At 33.9% G+C, this 27,881-nt stretch overlaps 3 protein-coding genes across 7 annotated transcripts; all 3 read right to left on the bottom strand.

Annotated features, from left to right (window-relative positions):
* Window positions 1-27,331, bottom strand: LOC114756969 (pantothenate kinase 1-like). Of its 3 annotated transcripts, XM_028945952.1 has the most exons (12): window positions 27,321-27,331; window positions 22,134-22,137; window positions 14,181-14,185; window positions 4,440-4,550; window positions 3,768-3,814; window positions 3,280-3,396; window positions 2,043-2,162; window positions 1,850-1,944; window positions 1,682-1,775; window positions 1,417-1,548; window positions 1,087-1,199; window positions 1-462 (listed from the first exon to the last, which is right to left on the bottom strand). In XM_028945952.1, exons 4-12 carry the CDS (start codon window positions 4,456-4,458, stop codon window positions 237-239), a joined length of 963 nt encoding a protein of 320 aa, XP_028801785.1. In that variant the 5' UTR covers window positions 4,459-4,550; window positions 14,181-14,185; window positions 22,134-22,137; window positions 27,321-27,331; the 3' UTR covers window positions 1-236. The 3 variants fall into 3 exon arrangements, with proteins under 3 accessions (XP_028801785.1, XP_028801783.1, XP_028801784.1); XM_028945950.1 differs by lacking the exons at window positions 14,181-14,185; window positions 22,134-22,137; window positions 27,321-27,331 and adding exons at window positions 4,655-4,708; window positions 5,401-5,662 and having other exon boundaries at window positions 4,440-4,559; XM_028945951.1 differs by lacking the exons at window positions 14,181-14,185; window positions 22,134-22,137; window positions 27,321-27,331 and adding exons at window positions 4,655-4,708; window positions 5,401-5,665 and having other exon boundaries at window positions 407-489; window positions 4,440-4,559.
* On the bottom strand, window positions 6,661-10,498 carry LOC114756971 (ADP-ribosylation factor 2). Its single transcript, XM_028945956.1, has 7 exons — window positions 10,366-10,498; window positions 9,585-9,754; window positions 8,383-8,453; window positions 8,064-8,183; window positions 7,223-7,341; window positions 7,056-7,137; window positions 6,661-6,931 (listed from the first exon to the last, which is right to left on the bottom strand). The coding sequence occupies exons 2-7, from the start codon at window positions 9,730-9,732 to the stop codon at window positions 6,926-6,928; spliced, it is 546 nt and encodes a 181-aa protein (XP_028801789.1). The 5' UTR covers window positions 9,733-9,754; window positions 10,366-10,498; the 3' UTR covers window positions 6,661-6,925.
* LOC114756967 (polygalacturonase At1g48100) lies at window positions 19,334-24,611 on the bottom strand. 3 transcript variants are annotated; one of them, XM_028945949.1, is made up of 8 exons: window positions 24,351-24,611; window positions 22,974-23,128; window positions 21,971-22,102; window positions 21,465-21,689; window positions 21,334-21,378; window positions 21,042-21,249; window positions 20,303-20,493; window positions 19,334-19,967 (listed from the first exon to the last, which is right to left on the bottom strand). In XM_028945949.1, the coding sequence occupies exons 1-8, from the start codon at window positions 24,535-24,537 to the stop codon at window positions 19,575-19,577; spliced, it is 1,536 nt and encodes a 511-aa protein (XP_028801782.1). In that variant the 5' UTR covers window positions 24,538-24,611; the 3' UTR covers window positions 19,334-19,574. The 3 variants fall into 3 exon arrangements, with proteins under 3 accessions (XP_028801782.1, XP_028801781.1, XP_028801780.1); XM_028945948.1 differs by having other exon boundaries at window positions 22,974-23,138; window positions 24,361-24,611; XM_028945947.1 differs by lacking the exon at window positions 24,351-24,611 and having other exon boundaries at window positions 22,974-23,402.
* Window positions 27,332-27,881: the final 550 nt, after the last annotated feature.

Raw genomic sequence — 27,881 nt, 5'->3', positions numbered from 1 at the left:
AAGGAAAAAGAATCCGTTAGAAAGTGATAAGGTCACAGTCAATGTAGTCAAATAATCTTAAATATCATTAGCTTTTCTACAAGCCCTCTCCATCATTCTTATTTTCTATGTTGCTATAATTTCAAGTTTCGATTGTCTGTCACATATGGTGTTAGACCTGACAACCATTCTACAGAATACAAACTATACAAAGTCAGAAACTCAGGTCATGCAGAGACAACGTAGAATTGCCTCATCTAAGCTTTATAGAAAGTACACTCTATGCTTTGATCTGCACTGGACTCCCCATCTAGCGGAACTTGTGTTTTACTCACAGCAGAGCATGCATTATTGGGATTTGGTTGCTCTGCTTGCTTCACCAATAATTCCTGAAGGCCATGCTTATCAGAACTCATGAAAGCACCCATCGCTCCAAGAAAGCCTTCATGCCTTAAGAACATTGCTTTTGCCTCACCTTTGGACCTGTCATGATGAAAACAGTTGTATATTCTACTTTTTGTTAGTTTCTTTTTTGTTCCCTGATACTAATTATGCAGAAAGACAGATGCGAAACAGCAAATCGGCTCAGAGATCACACCCAAACCTTCCATAGGTTGAAAAGTTAGATGGATCTAGCTAACTAGACATACAAGCTTTTGGACACATGAGCTTACAGTAAGGTCAGCCTTAACATGCTTATATACATATTCATGACTAACTTGGTCCATCTGTTTCTGTAAGCTAGGTCCATCCCAGAATTTACAATTCAGTCTCCCTCAACCATCAACCCCTTGTTGTTTCTGAAAACCGTACTTGGCATTTTGTGTAAAAATTGGCAACATGGATAAATACTAGTGTTTGCCCGAATTGCTAAAGATCTTCTCATTTGATCATTCTGAACATACCATTTCTTGCCTATAGTATATCTTGAGAACTATATCACACAAAGTTTTACGTATTAAGAAGTGTTTTATACTTCTATCTCAGAGAAAGCATTAAATCTCTGATGTGTTCTGTGATGGGTAAAAACAAATTAATATGGCTTACTATAGCCAGTTATGAAGCACTAAATTGGCCGGGGGTGCAGAGGGAGCTTCACGCACTCACCAGAAATTAACAGCAACAGATAGTGTGTCCATTGTAAATGGATGGCTCCGAATAAAAAATCCAGCAAAAAAAATCCTCTTCAGCCCAAATAGAACAGCATTTAAGTAAGAGATCTGAGATACAAAAGAAAAAACGAATCAAATACCTCGTCTACTTAATTTGAAAAGCGTGATATATGGGTGTCACTTTCCTATCTGTAAAATTGTACATTGATTCCCCAAGCAAAACAGTTTCTCTATATTTTCATCCAAAACAACTTTTACAAAACCCTATAGCAACAGAAATTAATTTTTTTCCCAAACATATCCATGTACAGCAAGTATAACTGACCTGTCCAATATTATTTGAGATCATTCTTAGAAGGGATTGAGCAATATCTTCAGGTTTGCAATCTTCAACATCCTTATCATCAGAAATAACCTTCCCAAAACTAGAAGCTATGATAGTTGATGAAAGGCCTATCTGTTATCAATCAAAGGAAAATATGGTGCACTCAAGAACCATTAGAAAGCGTATTTTAGACTGCACAATGTCAACTTACCATAAATCTTTAAAATGGATACTCAGGTTGAGCTTAAACTTTCATTAATCTTACCTTTGAATAGTCCATTCCTCCATAAATATCTCCAACAAGCATATCTATTGCTCTGTTGTTCCCTCGGTAACTTAGTTCCAGCAAGTCATCAAAACTGAACCAGAAAGTGCATTACTGGCAGTCGAATCTTTATAGCAAAAAATAATGAATTAAGTCAGGAAAATCAACCTTTTGCACTTAGTTAAAAGCTTTCCCAAACCCCAGAAAGTACCTCCACCAATACTTGTTCCACTTACTCGCTCAAACTTGCCATCTCCATCCACCTATGGCAAAACAATGAAAGCTTAATTTTAAGAGCTTTTAACAAATGTCGCATACTTGGAATTGGAGCTGGGATTAATGAAACTTGCTTGATAATAACCTTATACATTCCAACTCCAGACCCAATATTAACTAGAAGATAGGGATACAGATCATTGTCGTCGATCTGCACAAATTGCTTTTGACCATCCATGCAGGTGAATGCTTCCTGGCGAACCACCTATAGAAAGAAAAACCAGAACAAAGATGAGATCTTCTATGGAGAAATTCTCATGGCGCACAAGAGGGAACTAGCCTTAATAGCAAATTGAAGGGACGGAGTAGAAACTAATTCCCTGCAAAACCAAAAGGAAAAAGAAAAAAGAAAAAAAATATTGTGGTCCTTAAAAACACTGATTCAGAAAGATATTTTGATGAAATACCAAGTGAAAAATCCAAGCAAGCCAACTATGTTTGTCAAATATGGGATCCCACGAGAGAAGAGAACTAAAAGCAAAACTTAGGATGGACCATCTAAGATATAAGATTTGTTCAAACAGCACTAAGGTTAGCAGGAACCGAGATCTGAGTTTGAGTGACAATGAACTGAGCACACTTAAAAAATTCTAGCTTCCATTTAGCAATGGAAGTTGTTTTAGTTTTGACCTCGTACCTTGAGCATTTTAAAACACACGGACACACACATCATTTGTAATCTCATGAAGGTTGAATTGTTTCCATACAAAGAGTTCATTCACATAATCCGCTTCGCAATATAAGAAACTCATATCCAAGCAAAATCAAAGACAATCATTTCTCAAAAGATAACCAATGACATTCCTAAGAGTCATAATATTAACCAAGATTCAAGCACTGCTGAGCCTGATTACATATTTTTTTAAAATAAGAAGTGGTACTATGTTCAAAAAACAATGAACCTCACCTAAGAGAGTTATTGAAATTGCAATTAAGTAGCATATACATGCTTTTGATTGACCACAAATATCTTGGACCTGAAGACTGAAAAGATATTTATGCATACAACTCAAACATGGGATTAGATTGTTGAAAGGTGTATTAACCAAATGTCTTAGATTACAGGTTCGACTTGCGACGTCGTACATATTATGTAATGTTGGGATTTCACAATTGGCCACACACACATATACTTTAGTCTTTGGGGACAAAAAGAACTCTTTTTGGACATGAAAAAATGATTTTGAATCATATAATAGGTTAAAGTTGATAACTAAAATTAAGAGGATGTTTGACTCCTTTTTTTTTTTTGCCAAGAGGATTTTGAATTATACTTTATACCAACCAGATATAAGAATTTGCATATGGTTCAAGGATCCCACCTTAAGCAGAAAATTTGCCCCTGCTACTAGACAATCCATTTCATCTTCCTTTTTAAGACTGATCCCAAGTCTCTCCTTGAAAAGATCAGCATATTTGTATGCACCACCACCTGTTGCCTTCTCAACAGTGGTTTTTCAATTTTGAGAAGTACGTAACATTAATTTCAGTTCCTTAGGAAATAACGTAAATATATGGACATTAAATGAAACAATTACATTTGAAACATCACTTTAGTGGAGAAACTACTGATTTTATTTAAATGTCAAATCACTTACCTGGAATGAATTATAATATTACACTGAAAAAGCCATGAACAAGAAGTAAGGATTAAGATTGTTTATCTAAACACGGAGTTCACAGCAGAGGCAAATTTGCGTTATTGAGTAGTTTTCAGATTATAGATCTTTCTCAAATCATATCTGCTAAATCAAATTGGGAACTAGTGATAACTCTTCATGATTATATTCCAATATTTCCTCTTGATTACCTTAATAGCTGTTATCTGCCTTTCAGGACCATCCTGCTGTTGCTTCCCTGAATTCATTATAAGTTAAAAATTGTTTGCCTCAGGTAGCGGAGAGATCCATGGTATTAAGAAAAAATAGCAGACATAAAAACATTCCAGGTGGACTTGAGTCTTAAATGCAAATGAATTTAATGTTTTTAGTCTTTGCTATTTGCTACAACAAGAGGATGGAAGTTCCAACTTAAGACTTCCAACAAAATACTCAAAGCCGTCGCCACTAACCCATTCGTGGTGGCTTGTCAAGAAACAAATAATGACAAATTTTCTAAGAATCATGTTAGTACAATCAGATGGAGATGAACAATCACAACATCTTCAACCAGAGAGATAGAGATGTACAGAAAAAAATATCAAAATTAGGGAAGAAAAGGAAATCAGATTTTGTTCAAGTTAGCGAGAGGAAATTAGAAATTCCATTCAGCCAAATTATGACACTGCAAATTTGAGATCAAACCAGCAGCCTTGTGAGGGGATTCTATTTAACCTATGATAGACCGCTTACCCAAGATCAGTATGATTTCATAACAAGTCAGAAAGATTCAAGGATCAAAGCATCCCCAAATTTTGCTTACATTGAGATAAAGACTATCAAGAGTTGCAAAAACATAAACACAGTCCTGCAACGGCACATACCTCCAGGATGAAACTTCATGGATTTGATAAACCCCAAACAATCATTTATCTTGCTTGTTTCAAACTTCTTAAAATTGAGCTTCCCTTTGAGAACAGGGCAGCTTCCACTAGCTTCGGATTCTGCCAATAATATTCAAAAGGTCAAGTAAGTTGATTGAAAAGCCCAAAGTCTAGTGTAAGGACATCAACCACTTCAGGAGATATATCCTACTCACCATCATCAGAATGATCATTATTCTTTGTTAAGTAAACTAGCTTGGTAAGAGAACCTGCCAACAAAGGCAACAATATTGTTTTGACAAGAAAGGTAAGCAGAAATTCTTTTCAGGAGTTTCAATATTTATACACACATCCACAACGAGCAAGTTAGAACAACAGTTGTGGCAACATCACCGCTAAATACATGGACATCATCTCTTCGAAGTGTCATTTTCATTTTGAAAGCCCGGAGATAATTAGGAGGATAAAAGTGAGGTTCAGGTTTTAAACGTTCATTATTATGTTTCTACTTCCCATCATCACGTGCTTTGATTAAACAAAACATTTGAAGCCAGGTGGGATCCCCATTTAATAGACTCGAGGAACTCAACACATTCAAACGATCAGCAAACTTGATTTCCGAGCAAAATAACAGCCTCCAAGAAACTTATATGAAATCCACCAGTCCAATAACATATTAAATGATTAAGATGCAAAAGGGCTCACTACACAACCATGCAAGGAAAACCAACCAGTAATTGTCTATATGCATCACGAGAGAAACTTCGAATCAAGCTTTTAATTTTCCAGGTAAGCGACTGTGGCCCAGAAAAACGTTGAAGTAGATACTCATAGAAGAACACAAATGAAGAAAACCAAAAAACATATGATACTCAACTCTGAGAAAGAAAGCAGCAGAACAGAGCTTAACGGGGCAAAGTTTGCGGCATAACAACAAAAAGGTAGGCAGTGCAAGAATTACCCCCAATATCCACAGCCAGATGATATATACACTCAGAATGATTTGGATCCACGTTTCTTCCGGCTTCAGCCTCTCTGGGATCCATAATTGCAGCTGCAATTATAATAGTGGATGTGCTATGCTTCAGTGTGCTGGTAACGGAGTTTTATAGTTCAACGGTTTTACTAAGAACTGCACCGAATCCCTCCCTCGTCACTAAAAAGTAAAAAATAAGAAGCTAGTTCGATAACTGATATATTATTCGCTTTCAAGATTCGTGTGGAAAGATAAGATTATGTGATGGAATTATTCAAGTTTTCTGGAGAACACTGGAACGACCCAAAGTTGCGAAGGAAGAATCAAGAAAGGAATGCACTTAGCTTATTTAATTATCTATTAGTATTAATGATCTCTTATCGTATATATTAAATCCAATCCCTGTTTTAAGGAAAACATGGGATGGGAGTAAGTTTGACTACATCGGTGCCTCGGTCAACGGCGCAAATGAAGCGGCGGCAAGAGAAGTGAAATAAGCAGCGTACTTTAAACTGTGTGCATGGAGTGTTACGTTCTCTTAAATAAAATTAAAATGTTTGTAAGCAAGTTGCATTTTATCAATTGTTTTGGGAAAAGGATTCTCAAGTTGATTGAGATTGAATTGTATTAACAAGAAAAGCTATCCCATGGAATCAATTCCTTCCGCCCTCAGCGAAGTTTGTTCCGTTTCCTTCGTTAGCTCTCATGCAACCATGTGCGCTTGTCCCCGAGTTTCTATCAATTTTGGGGACAAAATAGCCGTCCAATCATACTGCACGTCAAATCCCAGACCAGCGAGCATACTTGACTAGGATGAATTGGTGTATCGGAAGCAGAATAAAAAGTCGGCAAATTTAAGTATTTTTACAAATGGAATGCTCCGAATTATCATTTATCACATTGGGGTCCCTTAACCCGCCCCCATCAGGAAATAGAACTGCATCCAATGCGTACCAGAGCACAGCACCATTATTAGCCCCAGTGCTTCCATCCTGCAACCTGAAGGATTGAGGATGTTGTTCTAAACAAGTGAGTTTTATGGTCCTTTTGGCAATCCGGAGTAGCAACATACTCCAATGGAGTGAGTTTGTTGTTTGGATCGAAATAGACTGAGACAATAACAGAAGTGAGTACACAGCTGAAAACAAGTCCGTCGGCCTCAAGTGGCGTGTGAGAATGAAGAGACAATAGATTTCACTTTTCAGCCATGAGCGGGTGGGTGAATTGCGAGATTGGGAGGCGTGTATAAAATAAATTTTAGATTGAGATGGCGCAGCGAATTAGTTTCAAGTTACATACCTTGCATCCAAATCCAATGAAAATCTCAAGTACTACATATCACATAATCCACGAAATAAATTTCCACTACAATTTTAGCCTCCGAAATATCCTAAACCGCTGACAAAGAACACAAATCGAATTAGTCTCTCATGAGAGGACCCAAAAAAACTAGATAATATTCACCCCTGCATCCAGAATAGCCGTTCCAAAATGTAACTCCCAAACAACATTAAGCCTGAAATGAAAGAAAAATCAACGTATGAGCACATTGCATGGTGCATTTTCACCACCACCTAGAACGAACTTTACAATTTTTATGTCAATATCTACAAGAAAGAAGAGTCGGATCCAGTAGTTACCTTGTTGGCAATGTTGTTGGAGAGCCAATCCAGACCTTCGTAAAGGCCTTCCCCAGAGGTAGCACAGGTGCTCTGGATGTACCTGGAAGAACAAGGAGACCTTGTTAAACCATATCAGGATAGGCGGTATTTACACCAAACAAGGGGATCATGACTAGAATATATACCAGTGGCGCTGCCTGAGAGAGTGGAGACCCAGCTTATCAGTGATCTCAGCAGCATTCATTGCATTAGGAAGATCTTGTTTGTTGGCGAATACAAGCAATACTGCATCTCTCAATTCATCCTAAGATGATTAAGGGGGGAAAAACAAAAATGAAATTTAAACATTGTTATTTCACGGGTTATATAAAATAATGAAAAAGGATAGGAAGCTAACGATGAATAACAATATCCCTATTTACATTATGTGGTGCAAAGGAAACCAATCATTCCCAGAAGTTTCACAAGTAAAAAACATGTTATTCGCAGCATAGTCAGATACTCGAACTACGACAAGACATTGAAATAATGATGAAAATTTCAGATGGAAGCATGTCTTATCAGTAAAGCCAAGGAACAATTTCATCAGTTCATAACCAGGAACAAATTCAAACATGTCTTATTAGCGACCATCCATAAGGAATTATTTGGCATTAGCCAAAATAATTGTTAGACCTTTCTACTTTCATAATTCCCACGAACCAAAACTCCTTTGAGCCTCATATCAAAGATCACTTCTCAAATTTCAGAATATATACAAACTTCTCTAGAATACAAGTTACCTCACGCTTCAGTCCAGTCCAGTTTTAGACTCCCTCCATTTAGTAGGGAAGGGAATTTTAGCAAATAAATTTAAATTTGGTCCAAATGCAAGATTACTTTCTGTTTTAGGAAAAATCTGGGTATATTTTGGAAATAAAAGAAAATCCACACAATTTCTCAGCAGAACTTGAGGGAGACTTGCATAGTATACCCTAAATATGAATTTACTTCATAGACATCAAACCCAAATTAAGATTGAAGTACCTCATTCAACATCCTATGTAACTCATCTCTGGCCTCAACAACTCTATCTCTGTCATTGCTGTCTACAACAAATATAAGACCCTGTGTGTTCTGGAAGTAATGCCTCCACAGGGGACGAATCTGCAGAAGAAAACATATAATCAACCACTGACCTCCAATACAAATATCTCAGAGCAAGAATGATTTTGTAATATATATATATATATATATATAACACATATTAAGTTGATTTACAGCGAAGACAAATGGAATATACATTAAGCATCTAGAATCTAATAATACATAAGAATGCACAAAACGTCAAAATCAAAGTTAGCACCTTATCTTGGCCACCAACATCCCAAACAGTGAAGCTAATGTTTTTGTACTCCACAGTCTCCACATTGAACCCTGAAAAACAAGGCATTATGTCCTAAAGTCAGCCTTACTTAGCGGTAAAACAAAAACTTAACTACCAAAAATATTGACAAGCATAATAGCTCCATAAAATGTCAAGATCTGGCAATCTGTAATTCAGTTCAATTCAATAGTTAAAGTTAACACCTTGAAAAGTAAGGAATCAAGAGAATAACAGAAAACCCATGAAAGGAAGATCAAAGGGAAAAAGCCCTGCAGCCTCACTACCTCACTATGCAGCATTAACTACACTCTCCTCTCGACTTATTAAAACAAAAATGAAAAAAAAAACAAAAACAAAAGTTCCATTCTCTTTTAATATAAATCATAGAATTGAATAAGTTCTATATTCATTACATTCAGATAATGTCATAGTATTTCAAGTCAAATCATGCATTCTCACAATTTCATACCAAATAGAGAATCTATGCCTACATGAAGAGATATAAACCAAAGCTCTGTTCGTTTGTTCTTTTTACAGTGCTCTTCCCAATACGAACAACAGTATTTAATTACAAGGCCAAAACTCAGTCTCATCACAAACTAGTAATTCAACCTAGGAAATAGCATTCATGCGTGAAGAATCATGTTGGAATACTCATTCTTTAAATTCTACCAAATATGGAGGACAAAATATAGGTATAGAAATAAACTTAAGAAAAACGAGCATACCCTAAATTTAATGCAATGATGTAAATTTGCGTGTGAATAAATTGTTGAGTAATATTATAACCCATTGACATCATGTGCCCAATGGTTACAGCAAGCTCTCATATTAATCATCGACCATTAGGTCATATCTAAAATAACCAACATCATTTGGAGTCTCAGTATTCAATTTCAAATGAAGGATCCTTCATTCATATTAGCAAGTTGTAGCTCATCATGACGGATCATTTTACCTAAGCGCCTAGAAAAACTGTTACTATTAATCTGATATGACTTGCAGATGTATATAAAATGCTTAAAGATCGACGGTGAAAATTTAAAACCATATGTTCTGTTTTATTTTGGGCCAACCATAGAATTTGCAACATATGTTCTTGTTATTGAAATTATTAACCAATAGACATAACATAGAAACCAAATTCGAGGTCTTATTAGAAGACGAGTCCAGAAACTTACCGATAGTAGGGATTGTAGTGACAATCTCACCAAGCTTGAGCTTGTACAAAATAGTAGTCTTACCAGCAGCATCAAGACCAACCATCAGAATTCGCATTTCTTTCTTGGCAAAAAGCCGACTGAAAAGCTTAGTGAATGTCAACCCCATTTCTCCTTCAGCCTTTGGATCCCTACACATTCAAATTCCATTCAACTTTAACCGACCTTAATTTATTTTGGGAAAAAGAAAACTCCAACCAATAGCCAATGTTAAATGAAACAGATATCGCACAATAACTTATTGCATAGTCGAGAAATTTCCTCTAAAACTCATCAAACTAGCGGCGATCAGATAAAAATTGAGTTAGTGCCTTGGGATTTGGCCAGATCTCGAGCCAGAAGAAAAAGCGACTTCATGCAAATTGAATCGAATCAAACAATCGTTCTCATGACACCCAAGATAAAACGCACCAAAAAAGTAATAAAAGCAAATTTCTTAGATTTCCGATCCGATGCGACACAAAAACAGGAAAAACCGAAACGATCTGAAGAGCTCGACCCCAAAATGCTCAGATCAAGAGACATGAGAAACAATAAGATACAAAAACCCAAATCGAATCGCAATTCGAACAGTTATTCCATGATGATCTCCAAATTTCCACAGAAAATAAATTAACAAAACGCTAAAAGCTCTGATATAATTTGAAATCCGAAGGGAACAGGAATTAAAACCAATATAGAACATATTTCATGAACGCATCGGAAATAACCGATGAAACAACGATCTCAACTTAGGATTCACCTCTGAAGAAAAAGCTTGAGAGAGATCTTGCAACAAAAACCAGAGAGGGATACGAGAGAGGAGAAGGAAGCTTCAGACCAACGCGAAATGAAAGGCAAGAAGCGTTAACAGGAGCGATTTTATAACAAGGACGCAGGGGGTACCTCAATTGTTTACCGCCTTTTGCTTAGAATAACGAAAACACCCTCCTGCGGGATTATTCACTGTGTGACCCCGTTTGGAAGCTTCTAAAACACCAACTGTTTTAAATTTTAAATTTCTAAGAAGTTAAAGTGTATCTAATACTCTAAAATATTTTTTTAAATACATCTAACACTTTAAAATATTTTTTAATACATTAAATATCTTAATTTATTTTTTAAAATATTTTAAAGTATTTTTTAAATATATCCAACACTCTAAATTTGTCTTAATACTGAATGTATAAAAAATATTTTTAGATAGGAAACATATCTAAAAAAAATTTTAAGACATTAAATGTACAAAAAAAATATTTTAAGATATTAAACAAATTTGAAAAAAAAATTAAAAATTAAATATATCATAAAATATTTTAAAATATTGGATATCTTTAAAAAAATATTTTAAAAATATTGGACTACCCTCTTGTTTTTTTTTTTTAATGCTAGGACATTAGAATCCGCCCGGGTGGCCTTCTAATACCGAACGGTGAACCAATCCGCCGGTGGGATCAATAGCTAAGCGGTCGATCTGTTAAACTTACATTCTTTTTATTGTTAAACTTAAAATAATAAAATTACACTGACATGGTTTTAAGTTAAAAAAATAGTGTCAAATTTATTCTTTAATAATTATATTTTATTAGAGTATATGGAGTTTATAAATGAGTGTTATATTTACTAGAGTATTAATACAGTTTTAATTTAAATATTAGCTTTTTAGGCTTATATATAAATGTTTTTATATATTTTTAAGAGCAAGCACAATATTTTTATATATTTTAATTACATGATATTATCTTGTTAAAATATTTGTTTGTTTATCTAAGTTTATATATTTTAAATTTAAGTTCAATGACCTAGCATTTTTTGTTAATAAGATCAACGTTATTAAGATTAAGAGATCGAAAATATATTTTATAAATTGAAGTAACTAAATTAGAATTTATTATAAACTTAGAGAACCAAGATATGCTCTTACAGTATTATTTTAATCTAATTGATCCTAACTCAACTGTAGACAAACTGATCTAGATTTTGGACTCATTTAAAGACCTTGCTGGGACAAATGATCAAGCGTCTGACAATGTTTCAAATATTTTTACTTCCTATAAAAAGATATATATTCTTTAAAAAAAAAAAAAGGCCTTGCTAAATATATACAATTATCATTATTTTATTAGTTTTTATCAAATTATAATTTTCATTCCTTCATTTTATTGATAGGCTAAAAAACTTTATAAAATATTTTTATAAAATAAATTAAAAACATTTTTAAATTTATAATGTTATATAAAGTATTTTGTTACTCATATTTCTACATCTTTAATAAATGAAAACTCATGTAGATGTTAATTCATGATTTTGATGATTCATCAAATGATATTTTCTCACAGAATAACATTTTAACACATTTTTCCAAAAACAACGTTTTTCTCGTCTTCATTTATAAGCATTCGACTCGAAGTTGACATATATGTCATTTATAAGGAAAAAAATTCATTCAACAATTTTAAATTACGAGTCGTTCGTATAAGTTCTTATTTATTAATTGAAAGATTAAAATTAATTATCATTTTAGTTATAATGAAAAATGAATAATTTTATTTTTGAAAATCATATTTAAAGCAATCTCTTAAAAATTAGGGAATATTGATACTTTTGTCCTCATACTTGATATTGATTTTTAAATGGATGCTTTTCAATTGACCATTTTCAAAGTTAGCATGGTTCATTCATCTCTTTTATTTTACTCTAATTTTATTATATTAAAAATAAGATACGTTTTACTTTTGTCATAACTAGCGCTTCCATTAAAAATTAAATACGACTAATCTTTGAGCTTAACATAATCAAGATGCACCTCACAGTTTAAAGAGCACTTGTGAAAATACTCACATGTTACTTATTAATACTACTTCTAGTATTTAATATAAGAGCTAATTGACTAATCTGAATAAATTAAAAAAACTAGTTAAGTTAGTTATTTGTAATAAATATGTATTATCTTTCCTAAAATATTTTTGCTAATTAAATTTATTGGTTAGAACTACCATTATTAAAAGAATCATATTAGAAAAAAATAGATAAATATGAGAAATAAAGTATATTAGAATTTTATATTTAGAACCAAAATAAAAATTAAATGAATTTTCATGTTAAGAATCATACGTTTATGTTTATATTTAATGCTCAATGATATTTCAAAAAGGATGGCTTTTTATATGACCGCCCCGTTAAATCAAATTCGAACATTATTGGGCTTAACGCCTCTTAGAAACATTTTTTGTCTTCATGCAGTTTCAACCTTGAGACATATCAGGTCCAAAAAAAAAAAAAAACTTGAGACTTGATGCTTAAGGGGATGTTTGGATAGAAACCAAACCATGGTTTCAGAAGTGCTTTTACAGTTTACAAAGTAAATATGTAGAGGAGTTTGTCTCGTTTTGCAGAAAAGTGCTTCTGAAACCATGCTTTTCATATTGCCAAACACCCTACACCGTTAAAACTTCTTTCATTTAAACCAACACTTATTAGTGGTTATAATCAATTTCTCTCATTGCTATAACTATCAAAATCATCATAATTCAGCTCTCAGTTGATTAATATCTTTCTAGGCATGCTTTTGCCTTTGGCTAGCTATACGTTGTTACAAGTCTCGCATCCAAAGTAGAATAAGGATTGGAGATTTCAATTATGTACTGCCTCCAATCTTTAATATAAGATCTTGTTTGATTTTTTATTTTGATCCTAAATATAAGACTTTAATATATTTTGTCTCTCATATTTATATATTTTTTTCTCAAAGTAGTCTTTCTAACAATAATAATTCTAATTAATATACTTGATTAGCAAGGATATTTTGGGAAATATACATCTATTTATTATAAATAACTAACTTAACTTCTTTCATTAATCTTCTCAAATTAGTCAACTAAGTACTATAATTAGGACCGGAGGTAGTACTCCTTTAATTCATTTTACCTCTTATTTTTTTTAAAAAATATCTCTATCAATTCCAAAAAGTTCTCATATCGGGATAATTTAAATAATAGACAGATTAACACATATTTATAACAAATAACTAATTTAACTAATTTTCTTAATATCCTCAAACTATTTATCTAACTCTTATATATATATATTACTTTCAATTCTTAATATAAAAGCTAGTTTAACATTTCATTTGACTCTAAATATACAACCTCTAATTCACTTGGTCTCTCATATTTATATATTTTTTTCAAAGTAACTCTTATAATAGTTACACATGTTAAATGTTCTATCAAATGATAGTTCTAAGTAATACACATGATTAGCAAGGATATTACAAGGAAGATAACACCTATTTATCACAAATAACTAATTTAACAAATTTTTTTAATTTACTCAAATTAGTTAACCAACTCTTATATTAAAGATAGGAGATAATATTAATTATCCAAGGTAGCATTATGATGAAAAAATTTAATCAACAAACAACACTACAAATATAGTATGTTTGCTCTCCTAACAATTAATGTGCTACTTCGGATGTTGAATATAAGACGTAGATAAAGAGTTAACTTTCATCCTAAATATTATTTGTTTTATTAACTTTGGTCCCAAATATTATATTATATTTTTTCAATTTACTTTACCTTTCAAATTTATAACTTTTTACCTAAAATATCTATATTGATTGCACATATCAAGAGGCCTCCTAATCAAAAAATAGTTTTAATACACAAGATCAAAGAAAATAATTTAAAAAAATCAAAACTCATTTATTAGTAATAACTAACTTAACTAATGTTTTTAATATTTTTATTATATTAATACTCTTAAAAATTAAAATACTATTTGCTATGTATGCATGCCACTACGTGTATACGTTGTACGTATCGTTACCAGATCCTAACCTGTTGATAGGTTAATAAGGGTGTGTTTGGAATCACATCTGAACCTTCAAACTGACTTCTCTACTGGCAAAAGGCGCTTTTTTATTTGGGATGTGTTTGGAATCACATTTTTGCAATCTGACTTCTATCACTGAAATGGACTTATACAAGAAGCTCAAAAAAGCTGCTTTTATCCAATCTGACTTCTGTAAAAGTTAGATTGAAAAAAAAAATTACTTCTCTACAGCTAATCTAAACACACCCTAAGCCGGCAAAGACCAAGACAAAAATGCTAGAGGAATCAACGAGCCACCTTAATGCTGTTTCCACAATCTCCGCAAAATTTGTAGTTTCCGAGGCTAATGCCAATCAGAAATGCATGTAAGTAACTCTGAAAATTCACCAATTAAACTTTGAAAAATCTAGACTCCACCCGACTTCTTTGTATATGCTTCCTCTTCAGTATAAAAACTAACTAAATATTAAATTTGATTTTAAATATAATATATTAATCTACTTTCCTTTTAACGTTTATTCATTTCTTTTAAAATAGTCTATGTGATTATTACGCATATTCTAATATATATGATTACCAATAGTATTTCATAAAAATAATAATTATTTATTATAAATAACTAACTTAACTAATTTTATTAATATTTATAAATTAGATATCTATCTTTTTATATTAAGTACCGAAATTAATATATACAAGTTGTCAATTGTCATAACCTCTTTAACTTTCTGGGTGCTATAAATTCTCTCAAATTATTGAAAGAGATATTTAACTTGTGTCCTTCTGGATTTTCGTCTTAATTATTTCCCTTCTAATTGTCCTTCCATTTTTCTTCTTTGAATCACGAATTTTCATTTCATATTTTGAATGTAATGTTTAGATTTTATGCATATTTGTACTGATGCGATCAACATGAGAGATGACAATGGAAGTCTTATTTTTAATTAGCAAGGTTGCTTGTCTTTTTACCCTTTTATGCATTTAAAGAAATAGTTTTTATTCATATCTTTTTAAAATCATACTAAGCAAATTGATGGTAAGTAACAGTACATTGCACTGCATCACATTTCATTCCATTATACAGAAGCATGCAATCGAACCAAAAGGGTATTAAATATTATTCAACCAAAACTATTAGGAAATGTTTTTCCATTGAAAACGTTATTGATAAAAAGAAATTTATGAATTTTTGTACATAAAAAAATTTTATACACAGAATATCGATACTTTAATTTATGTTTTTCTCACCAATAAAATTTTTAATAAGAAGTTTTTTTTCTAATTTTTTTAAAAATTATCCTCACCTACCCAATAGAAGTTACAACAGATCTGCTGATGAAGATCTCCCATGGAAACAAGCACGATGGTTAATGGCCGCACAAGTGGCAATGAATGCCCATTCTTTTTTTTTTTTTTAATGCAAAAAGACGAGTCTCATTTTACACAGTGCCCAGCTAAGTAGGCTTATCCCAGTCGTTTCTTAGAATGACATTTAAATCGTCCGGTGGCATACCAACAAAATAAAAACCCGGAGCAGCATCTAACGCTGATTTAGCAAGGTAGTCTGCTGCTTTGTTAGCTTGTCGTGGGATGTAAAACAGTTGGACATTCCATGACAGCTTCAAAAGCTTCTGTGCTTCAGTAATGATATCTCTGTTAACATGTGTAAAAGGATTATTCCCACGCAACATCGCAACCACATCTGAAGAATCAGACTCAATCATCAACTGGCGGATACCTAAGCTCCAAGCTACCTTTAGACCCGAAAGGCAAGCCCAGAATTCAGCGTCAACATGAGCCCCCATCTCCAAACGATGCCTAAATCCATGAACAAAATTGCCATCGGTGTCTTTGATTAATCCACCACAGCTAACTCTGTCATGGTGTTTCGCGAAAGCCCCATCCACGTTAAGCTTGAACCAACCTTCCGGCAGTGGAGTCCATCCCTCGAAACGATCAGAAGAAATCGTCCCCTCCCAATTTATATTTCCAGTCTGCCGAGAAAGTATCTTCATGTTACCAAGCACCACTTTAGCTCATGCCACTAAGGAAGAGTTCGTTGAGTCTCTGCCCTCGAAAATACGTTTGTTCCTTCTCTTCCAAAGCAGCCAACAAATAACACTAAAACCCGCATGCTAGTCATCAAAACCAGTGCTTGGATGCGCCTTGAAATTCCAAGTGAGCCACTCCCACAAATCCAGTGAGAAAAATTTATGAATATGTTCCGGGTCCACTAATGTTCGCCATACAGCAAAAGTATCAGGGCAATCCCGGAGAGTATGCAAAATAGATTCAAGTTCTAAATGGCACCATGTGCAGTCCTCATTTTCACAAAACCCTCGACGTCTTCTTTCCTTATTTGTAAGAAGTCGATTATTCCCCACCAACCACATGAACGACTTAACACGTTGTGGAGTAGGAAGTTTCCAAACCTTAGTCTCGTATGGAGTATTAACTGTGGAATTAACTCCTTGTAAACACTCATAAGCTGATTTTACTGAGAAATCACCATTCTTGGTCCACTTCCACCTGTATCTTTGAATGGTATTGTCCCATTGAATCCCATTATTAACTTTCTCCCAACACTTAGTAATACCTGACCAAAGATTAGAGCTAGGTCTTTTAGAATCAATTTTTGGCAACATGTCCTGACCACACTTATATTTATCTCTGATAACTTTTGCCCAGAGCTCATCTTTTCTCTGACAAAGGTTCCATCCAACCTTCATTAATAAGGCATTGTTATGAGCTCGGCGTGTCGAAGTCTGAGCCCACCATCATGCTTGGATTTACACACATTATCCCAACTAATCAAGTGGACCTTCCTTTGATCAGTACTAGAGCCCCACACAAAATTCCTGTTACACCGATCTAACTCGTTCGTAATAGGAGCCGGAAGAGAAGTCGTTTGCATGGTATATGTGGGAATCGCTAAGGTAACTGCCGAAACAAGGGTAGTACATCCAGCCAGTGAGAGAGCGTTGGTCTTCCAATTCTTGACTTTATCAATAACCCGTTGGTAAGTGTCCTTCGTAACACGTTGGCGATGAAGAGGGACCCCAGGTATTTACCCAAGTCCGCCGTCATTGTAAATTCCAGAAATTCACTCAGCTCTCTTCGTCTATTATGATTCACATTATTAGAGAAGAAAATTCTGGTCTTCTGAGTATTCACTTTCAAGCCTGAGCTTTCACAAAAGGAATCAAGGCATTATTTAATTGTTTCAGCTTGCCTAAGTGAGGCTTCTGAAAAAAGAATGATGTCATCCGCAAAAAACAAATGTGAAACGGGTGGCCCTGTTTTTGTCAATCTAATCGGCTTCCAAGCCCCTCCATTCATCCGAGATTGAATTTTAAGTGAGATAATTTCCCCATGCAAATGACAAATAAGTAAGGAGATAAAGGATCTCCCTACCTTACTCCCCAAGAAGAGAGAAACTGGCTTGCTTTATCACCATTCCAAAGTAACTGGAGAGATGCTGAAGACACTTATAAATCAATAATTTGTCTCAAGCAAAGTGGCATATTCAGTTCTTAAAGACAATTGCTCAAGAAGTTCCAATTAACACGGTCATAGGTTTTCTCAAAATCAATTTTAATCGCCATATAGCTTTTCTTTCCAGACATGGTTCTCATCGAATGTATCACTTCTTGGGTGACGATGATATCATTAGAGCTAAGTCTCTACATGGCCATTCTTTTTATTGGGTCCTAAAGGAAGAGAATTTTAATTAGATGAGTGCTCCCATGTCCCTTTGACTTCTATCTTATTGGGCCCTCAAGATATTGTTTGGTGGAATATTGGGCTTCACTCAAGCGCGTGTAGTTATAGTAAATTCATTTTCTTAGTGTGAAGAGTCCTAAAAACAAGATTTTTCATGCAATAAATAGAATTTGGAAAATATATTATACTTTTTTCCAAATATAAAAATTAGTTGGTTTGGATGACAAAAAAAAACATAAAAAATGAATCATTCGGGGATTTCTTTTGGTTTCTTGAAAATTAATCCTTTTGTTTTTACAATTTTGACTCGACAATTTTGTCTTTATAGTTTTAATTCGGTTGTAATTTAATATCTAAATTTTGACTCGATACAACTCAACTTCTATAATTTAATCATTCAGAATATTAGTATCTATATTTTTTTAAAAAAATTATATATTTCATAAAGTTTAAGGACTAGCGTTTTAAATGATTAAAATTATGAGGAATGGGTATGTTAAATTTTAGGCACCAACTTTCAACTGAGTTAAAATTGTAAGAATTGAGTTGTAATGAGTTAAAGCCTAAGAATCAGGTTTCTACTGAGTCAAAACTACAGAGATCAAAAAGTTAAATTTTCCTCTCGTTTTATATGTAAGACTCCATTTTTATTTCATTTCTCATATTTATTATTTTTTCCCATACATTGTTAGATTCCTATATCATGTGTAACAGTATAAGTTCAAATATTTCAATGTAAATGGTCAAAAAGAAGGTATTTCAGAAAATTGGCATGCATTTTTAAAGCATATTTATTTTTCTTAATCTGTATAAATTAGTTAATTAGTTTCTACATTAGGAGACATAATAGACTATAATGATTTGCGAATAATACAAATTATTTTATTTTTATTATATATAGATATTTGAAAGCAAGAGTTATAATAAATACTGTCTGCACATAACTCATTCTGATGTTGTAGGTCATATGTGTTAACTTTATTTGATATCTGACTAAATTTAGCGTCTTCCTCTGTTTCTTTTTCCTGCCAAGGAAATTTGGTGTCTCTTTACGTGTAAACAAATCAGGAATTTCATACTTACACGTGTTTCTTATATAGATGAAGAAATTTGGTGCCATGTTTATTTCTTTTCTGCCTTTTGATTTGAATCCCACAGATCTGAATCTGTATAGATGAAGATATTTTTATTAAATAAAACAAATGGAAGAACTAGTATAAAATCTCACTATACAAGGCAAGAACTCACTACCCTTGGCCTCCAACTATAGGGAGGGCCAGTATACTGATGACAATAAATCAAGGTGAGATTCTAACAAAGAAAAATTCCATCTTCTATATATATAATTATATATATAGTATACATATTCTTTATATCTAACTGGCTAACGCTGTGAGGTGGTGGCTAAGATTAACACAAATCATGATCAGTCTGAGCATGATTTTGGGTTGGCTTGCCAAACTGAAGACAATCAATAGGTGGGACAGTGGGAGTTTTCAGTTCACCATAGGCCTCCCAGCAAAAGGGATTATAAAGACGGTATTGTTCTTGATGAGGTTGTAGTTCAATGGTGGTAAAGGAAACATCTACACATGGTAGACTATCACTACAAGCCAAGTGTACTGGTTTAACTGTGTATGTCCCTCTTATTCTTTCATAGTTGATTCCTGCAAGAGCCACTGCTGATGATTGGTTTGAGCATGTTCTCTTGTCACAGTAGAACTGATCAATCACTATTGGAAGTTGCACTTCTGATACTTGGATGTTTGAGAAAAACACCCCTTGTACTGATCCTGATCCACCCTGTAATGAAGTTTTATGATTTATAAGACACAAAGTTTGTTCATCAAACTAAGTACTCCTTCTGCTCTTAAATATAAGTCACTTCTAACTAATTCACACGTATCAATAAGAACAGTTAAAAGCATTAAGTTTGTCATAAAATTCAAATGATTTCCAATATCACTCTTATTAACTATGCTGAACTTTGAAGTCATATTAATTTCTACTCTCTCTCTCTCTGCCCTTATTGAATATGGGCACATATAGAAAAAAATGTTTGAGGACCAGAGGGAGTACTTGGATAGAATGACAAGGCCAAGAAAACTCAAATGATCAGTTGCTCATGTTTGATTTACCTGCCATGTTTTGATTCTGACACCAGTCATCGTGTTGTGAATGTTGATGTCTCTGACAGTAATGTTTGAGACACAGGCTCTGGTGTTATCCTTTCCTAGACCTCCAATGCTGATTCCATGCCCTGGCCCACAGTTTATATTGTGTACAAATACATTTGAGCACCCAGTTTGTATGGAGATACAATCATCCCCTGCACAACAGTTAACATGTAGGGCTTAGCTTCACTTGTGGCACACTGGAAACTATTCATATATTTAGTCTCCCATTTTAGTTTTACAATATATGTTCGACCTTTAAGTTCTAATGTGAATTTAAGTACTGTTTAAGAATTTTCCTTTGCTTTGTGCCCATCATGTGCTTTTCTAAGTAGGGCCTCAATTAAAGAGAGGACAAAGAGGAATGAGAAGCAGAAGTTCTAATAAATACAAAGAAGATAACAGAAGATATGCAGAAAAAGACAAGACCAAAAGAAACATTGGATGATGCAGTGAGGGGATTTGGACTTGACACGTGTCATATACTTGATGGCTATAAGTCTTTGAAGCACTGGAACATTATTACCATCGATAGGATAGGATAAGATAATGTCAAGCAGTTTCATGGATCATACAATACAATATGCAAAAACTGCTTTCATGAATCAGCTTTTGTTTATCTGTGTTCACTATTCATTTGGGATTTTCAGTAACATGTGCTTAAGCCTACGAACATTCATTCTTAATGTGTCACTAAAATTACCACAAGCTAAGCTGCTGGTGTGAATCAGAACATCCTTGGAGTTCTGAAGGTGAATTCCATCTGTATTTGGGCTGTCTCCAGGAGATGATACAGTCAAATCATGGACCAAAACTCCATTGCAGTTATCAAACTTGAGGTGGCACTGTTGGCTATTCTGAATTGTTATTCCTGTAACTGTTGGATTAATACTCCCATAGAACCGGAGAGCCTGAGAAAAAGAGACAAACATCATGTTAGAGAACAACCCCCATAGAATTCAGCCGTCTTTTGAAGGGTTAAAGGTTGTCCTCACAGTTGGTTTCATGCTTGGCATTTTCCCACCCATCTCACTCTGAATCTGTTACAATTGCAGAAGTATAAACAATTAGAATCAGTTGTAGGAAGAAGGTTGGGAAGTGAAGATGAAGAAGGATAAATAGTTACCGGCATTGGTGGGCTCACTGTTGTGTGGTTTAAAGGGACTATGAGCTTTTCTTCATTATCTATAGGATCATCAAATGGTTGGTCCTGCCACCAAACTGAACCTTTTCCATCAATGATTCCCTTTCCTTGAATTGTGATTCCCACAAGTTTTGAGAAGTCTAGCCACTGGAACAATCCTCTTCCCCAGGCCTGTGGGTCTGTTGGGGCAATAATTGTGCCATCAAGCTGTCAAAATATCACCTCATTAGTCTCACAACTGAAGAAGGATTAACATTGCAAAAAATTACTTTTATAGAGTTATCTAAATCTTGACGAGCCTATAATTCTTCTACCATAGAGTTACTGTATAATAGTAAATTATCATGATGGGTGAGGCAAGCTTTTCTGACCACAATACTGTAACTGCTTCTGATATGTGATCTTTCTGCATTGGTGTGTGAATGATATCGAGTTTGTGAAGATTGAGATTCACATTACTGCTATCTTGTTCTGAGGTTGCACGTTACCTGGAAAACTATCTTGGGTTTGCAGTATGGACCAGAAAATGAAATGGGTCCCACTTTGAAAATGTAATTAGCTGGGACCAGCATGGTTGACGCCTCCACCTTACAAGCGGCTGCCCATGTGTCTTGGAATGCCTGCATTACACCAGGGTTAATTAAAAAAAACTTAACTTTGAGTATTAACTAAAATAATGAGGTAAAAAGACAAAAGCTACTTACTTTAAAACCGTAAACTGTATTTACAGTTAAGAGTAACAGGGATAAGCGTTAGGTGGTACGTATGTGTGTTATTTATAGTTGCTGTGGGAACCAGGATGCAAACGTCTTAACGAGAATCCTTTTTCCAAGTGGGCCCTATCTCCTTAAATTGTTCTTGTGTCTTTACCTTTAGGGATTTCACAATCATGAGCTCTCACCTGTAATGAACTCTGCTCGGAGTAACCTTTCTTTAATGGCAATTATTAATTTCATGGTGACATGGATGGGAGAAAACGACAGAAAACAGAACATTGATGGAAACCTTATGCCACAATGGCATATTGGCTCATTATTCTGTCTCTGCCAGAAAAGATTCTAGTCTTGTGATTTTGAACGCCCTCCCTCTCAAAACAAAAAAAAGATGAATGCTTTCTGGGTCAAAGAACATGGGTGCAATTATCAAAACCTAAAATTTTCCCAACTTCTAAATTTTCTCATCCAATTCTGGTTCCTGTGTCAGTTTCATGTTCTTAACAATTCGGAAGCTCATTCTGCTGAATTCTGATGCTAAAAGATATTCTGTAACAGCTTAAGAAGCTGACAAACATTAGAACAAAACCAAATATGAGGTGTTGTTCATGTTGCATCATCTCTGATATGATTGAAGTATCATTGGTTCATAGGTAATAATATCATGAAAAAAATGCAAACCTTTTCGTCCCAATTCACATACCTAGTAAATTCCCAAGAGTTATCAGAATGAACAGAAACAGAACCATGTTTGAAAGCAAAAGATTCATTGATTTACCTTTGTATCATCTGAACTTCCATCACCCTTAGCTGCAAAGTCAAGGACATTAAATATAGTAGATGAACCGCCGCCACCATTGTAAGATTTTGGAGGAGTTGGATTTGATGGCAATGGTGATGGTGATGAAGGCTTTGGTTTTGGTTTTGATCCTCCTCCATTATGGTAATTGTGATTATTACCTCCATGACCCTTCCCTTTCTTGTACAAAGAAGCAGAGAATCCTCTGTTTTGCCTCCAATGCTTGCCTCTTCTTGCAATGCAAGCCTCAAAGTTGAAAGACCAGATAAGGAAACCAGTGAATATCATCAGTGTGAAACTCCTGAAAGTAAACCCACCCATTTTCTTGTTTCTATATGGGGAAATGTAATATGAGAGAAACAGAGAAAGAGAGAGGGAGAAAGGCAGAGAGAAACAGAGAGCTTCTTTGTATTGCCAAAAAACAAGACAGTTATGTTTATATAAGGAGCGCATTTGATTGCATACTATAACTGTGCAGGCGTACATGTAAAAATATTCCCAATAATACCGGGCATTTAATTCATCATTCATTCTCCATTTTTTTAACCTTCCAAAACTGAAACTGTATAAAAAATTTTATATTATTGTCTGACACAAACAACAATAATATCAAATATGACACAACCCTTTCAGCTAACAGTACTCAGCTTGTTTTTCTTTTGTGAATTTTGGTTAGGATTGGTTCATGGAGCAGTAGAAGTTAAAGATTATTGGCCTTGCCACACGTCAAGAAGAAAGCAACACGACATGTGAGTAATCCAACTAGTTGTGAGGTTATTATCATTTTTCACTCAACTATCCACACATGCCCTGCATTATTATACTCATATTACACTATTGAATGTCAGCAGAAGTCCAAATCTACCTGTTGTCCTGTCCTAAGTTCAATCAAAATCAAGAAATTACCGGTAGTTTTAAAGGTTAAATTGTATCCAACACTTTAAAGTATTTTTCTAGTAGCATTCAAAATCCTTAAACTAATTTTTGGTGTAATCAACACTTTAAAGTATTTTTCCAATAGCAACAAGTTTCCTGAGACTTATATTTAGCGTACTGGTTTATTTTAGGATATAGTAATTTTGTACTGATTTGATCATGGGGTTCAAGTAGGGGACTGGGAGCATAAAATAATGGGGGGTTTTTGCAGAAATCATGCAGAGTTAAGCAAGAGATTTGGATGGAGAAGCCAGAAATGAGACACGTGAGTGGGTCAAGAATTGTGATTATAACAGCTCTTGATCATCACATGCAAGCTTCACGGGTCAAGCGACTTTTTTGTGAACTTTGTCTTGTTAAGCCACCCTCTCATATGTATGGCTTCAATTTGCCCCTCTAATTTCGCTTTTCTTGATCCTCCTCCATTATGGTAATTGTGATTATTACCTCCATGACCCTTCCCTTTCTTGTACAAAGAAGCAGAGAATCCTCTGTTTTGCCTCCAATGCTTGCCTCTTCTTGCAATGCAAGCCTCAAAGTTGAAAGACCAGATAAGGAAACCAGTGAATATCATCAGTGTGAAACTCCTGAAAGTAAACCCACCCATTTTCTTGTTTCTATATGGGGAAATGTAATATGAGAGAAACAGAGAAAGAGAGAGGGAGAAAGGCAGAGAGAACAGAGAGCTTCTTTGTATTGCCAAAAAACAAGACAGTTATGTTTATATAAGGAGCGCATTTGATTGCATACTATAACTGTGCAGGCGTACATGTAAAAATATTCCCAATATACCGGGCATTTAATTCATCATTCATTCTCCATTTTTTTAACCTTCCAAACTGAAACTGTATAAAAAATTTTATATTATTGTCTGACACAAACAACAATAATATCAATATGACACAACCCTTTCAGCTAACAGTACTCAGCTGTTTTTTTCCTTTTTGTGAATTTTGGTTAGGATTGGTTCATGGAGCAGTAGAAGTTAAAGATTATTGGCCTTGCCACACGTCAAGAAGAAGCAACACGACATGTGAGTAATCCAACTAGTTGTGAGGTTATTATCATTTTCACTCAACTATCCACACATGCCCTGCATTATTATACTCATATTACACTATTGAATGTCAGCAGAAGTCCAAATCTACCCTGTTGTCCTGTCCTAAGTTTCAATCAAAATCAAGAAATTACCGGTAGTTTTAAAGGTTAAATTGTATCCAACACTTTAAAGTATTTTCTAGTAGCATTCAAAATCCTTAAACTAATTTTTGGTGTAATCAACACTTTAAAGTATTTTTCCAATAGCAACAAGTTTCCTGAGACTTATATTTAGCGTACTGGTTTATTTTAGGATATAGTAATTTTTGTACTGATTTGATCATGGGGTTCAAGTAGGGGACTGGGAGCATAAAATAATGGGGGGTTTTTGCAGAAATCATGCAGAGTTAAGCAAGAGATTTGGATGGAGAAGCCAGAAATGAGACACGTGAGTGGGTCAAGAATTGTGATTATAACAGCTCTTGATCATCACATGCAAGCTTCACGGGTCAAGCGACTTTTTTGTGAACTTTGTCTTGTTAAGCCACCCCTCTCATATGTATGGCTTCAATTTGCCCCCTCTAATTTTCGCTTTTCTTGTCCCTCTTTCTTCCCCCCCCCCCCCTCTTATTGGACCAAAAGTGAAGTATTGCTTGTGATCCCCAATCCATTTTTATCCCAAGAACAAAGCGGGGGCATACTTTAATTCTGAGTATAAAACAGAGAAAAAGTGGAATAAGAATGAGAAGAATCTAAATGCTTCTTTAGTTAATAGAGAAGGATTTGAGAGAAAGCCTCCTTTTAGTTTCAGCCACAGATTTTGCAGTGTTGTTTTGTGCCTATGCTGGACAAAGCTATATTTTTGTTGTGCAATGAATAAAAACAAAAGTAGTATAACTGACGGTGGTGTGAATGGATAAAAACAAGAATAGTATAATTAACTATGGTTGGGTTTGTTACAAACCCGGTATTCTTTAAGCAGCATCCTAAGTTTGAATCTTAAAAATGTAAATGTGTGTGTGTGTGGGGGGGGGGGGGGGGTTGTTTGGTTACTCACTTGAAGATCAGTGTAATTGAATAATATCACCTGATTTTGGCTGGTCATCCATGTTAACCATTTTTAAACTTTTGAATAAATCAAAAATAAGATTAAAAAGACCAAAATACCCTTCAATGGACGGCAAAGTATGTTGCCAGCTACTAGCAAATAGATGAAGGCACGCGGAGAAAGGGCATTTCAGGTTTTTTCTCCTGGCATAATTACATTAATGTAATTATCTTTCATCTCAAATTTGGATGGAAAAAAGCAAGATTTGATATTATCATCATTTACAATATAAAACTAATTACCATATAAAAACATCACTAGAAGCGTTTCATGTGAAAAGATATAATATTTGAAATATATTATTTCCCAAGGGAACAAACCAAATAAGCATTAGGATTGAGAGGGGGAAAAGGCACAATCCTTTTATTAGTAAGAACAACTATAAGGTCTTTAAAAAAAATAATGTAATTAAAAAAAAATCTTATAATAAATAAGCAGCATGCAATAATATGTTTTAATATAAGAAATGATAAGATTAGATCCATGTTACTTACTTGTTATCACGATTTTTTAATAATTACATTTCTTCCTTTTAAGACCTCATAATGATTTTTCTAATTTTTTATAGCACAAAATTTACTGTGTATGAGATGTAAGTGAAGTGATGAGAGGCCAACATCACAATGATGAAAATTTAAGTTCCGGCCTGAGATTAAATGAATGATTAGGGTAATGATTTTGAAATAATCATTGCCCTCTAATATCATGGTACTCTACAAAACATAATCCTCATCAGTAAATCAAGCTATCAAGAAAGCTAGATTAATGATTTATGACTAAGTCTTCTGTTGTTTTATTGGCTGACACAATTTCCCATGCACAACTTGTTTATAACACCACCTTGAAATTATTTATTGAATCCCCATCTTTATCTTTCTCTCCTCATGCTAATAGATCCAAATTTGATTGTGACATATCTTTGAACTTGATTAGGATACTTTTAACTATTTTATGCATATTAAAAAATTTATTTTACCTTAATCTTATAGAAAAATGACATATGTTTCATTTTTTCTGTTAACCATAAACATTGTTTAATACTGCATTAACTTCATATACTGTATTATTTAACTATATTAATCAAGATCAAGAGAGAGGTAGACTTGAAAAAATTGTTAAACCTACATGTTTCTCAATTTTGGATAAAAAAATAACTTCTAGATTATGTTCTACATTTAGGATAGAAAGAAATACTCCATCCCATCATCTTTATTATAAGGCACCCCCAACCGCTTCATTGAAACCAAAGAAAAATCATTGAGTCATTAATTTTATCTGGAAATAATTAAAATAAATATTTGATTTTACCTATATTCAAATGAAATTTTTTTAAATGTGCATTACAGTGTCTCTCATAATTAATAACTTTAAATAGGGATGTTATCAAGTAATTTGTAATAAGGATTATCAATCTCTTCTAAAAAAAAGTGCCTTATAAAAAAGATCAGAGTGAGTTTTAATATATCATACTCTTCACTCTTCCGTCCTAAATATAAGATCCTTTTTGTAGTGTAAATTACACAACAAAAAGGTCTTATATTTAGGATCGAAGGAGTATTATTTAATAATATTATTGTAAATCACTCCTATTAACTTTTTCTAATAATAATCAAGGCAAAACAAACATAAACTTCCCGGCCAAAAATGAAAAAAAATAAGCTAAAACATACTCGTACTTATAACATGTATTAGGCCCTAATAAAATAATGGCCAACACATAATAATGAGTTCTTGTTGAGCAATTATAATAACAATATTTAACAGTTTGAATTTTTATATATCTTATTGGCTAGACATTTTTATTT

The sequence above is a fragment of the Neltuma alba genome, unplaced genomic scaffold (assembly GCF_004799145.2).
Source record: "Neltuma alba isolate B1F8T4 unplaced genomic scaffold, ASM479914v2 tig00010554_pilon, whole genome shotgun sequence".
NCBI lineage: Eukaryota > Viridiplantae > Streptophyta > Magnoliopsida > Fabales > Fabaceae > Neltuma > Neltuma alba.
The sequence above is the reverse complement of the archived record's forward strand: the minus strand, read 5'-3'. Positions and strand labels throughout refer to the sequence as shown.

Excerpts from the sequence above, each read along its gene's own strand:
- LOC114756969 (XM_028945950.1), bottom strand. The coding sequence starts at position 5,485 with ATGGATCCCAGAGAGGCTGAAGCCGGAAGAAACGTGGATCCAAATCAT. Across the intron at positions 2,163-3,279 it reads GGGCAAATTTTCTGCTTAAG|GTGGTTCGCCAGGAAGCATT; the intron begins GTGGGATCCTTG and ends TTCTTTCTATAG. Across the intron at positions 463-1,086 it reads TCTGTTGCTGTTAATTTCTG|GTCCAAAGGTGAGGCAAAAG; the intron begins GTGAGTGCGTGA and ends TCATCATGACAG.
- LOC114756971 (XM_028945956.1), bottom strand. The coding sequence starts at position 9,732 with ATGGGGTTGACATTCACTAAGCTTTTCAGTCGGCTTTTTGCCAAGAAA. Across the intron at positions 8,454-9,584 it reads CACTACAATCCCTACTATCG|GGTTCAATGTGGAGACTGTG; the intron begins GTAAGTTTCTGG and ends CTTGTTTTTCAG. Across the intron at positions 7,342-8,063 it reads TACATAGGATGTTGAATGAG|GATGAATTGAGAGATGCAGT; the intron begins GTACTTCAATCT and ends TAATCATCTTAG.
- LOC114756967 (XM_028945949.1), bottom strand. The coding sequence starts at position 24,537 with ATGGGTGGGTTTACTTTCAGGAGTTTCACACTGATGATATTCACTGGT. Across the intron at positions 21,250-21,333 it reads TGCCAAGCATGAAACCAACT|GCTCTCCGGTTCTATGGGAG; the intron begins GTGAGGACAACC and ends TCTTTTTCTCAG. Across the intron at positions 19,968-20,302 it reads TCAGAATCAAAACATGGCAG|GGTGGATCAGGATCAGTACA; the intron begins GTAAATCAAACA and ends ACTTCATTACAG.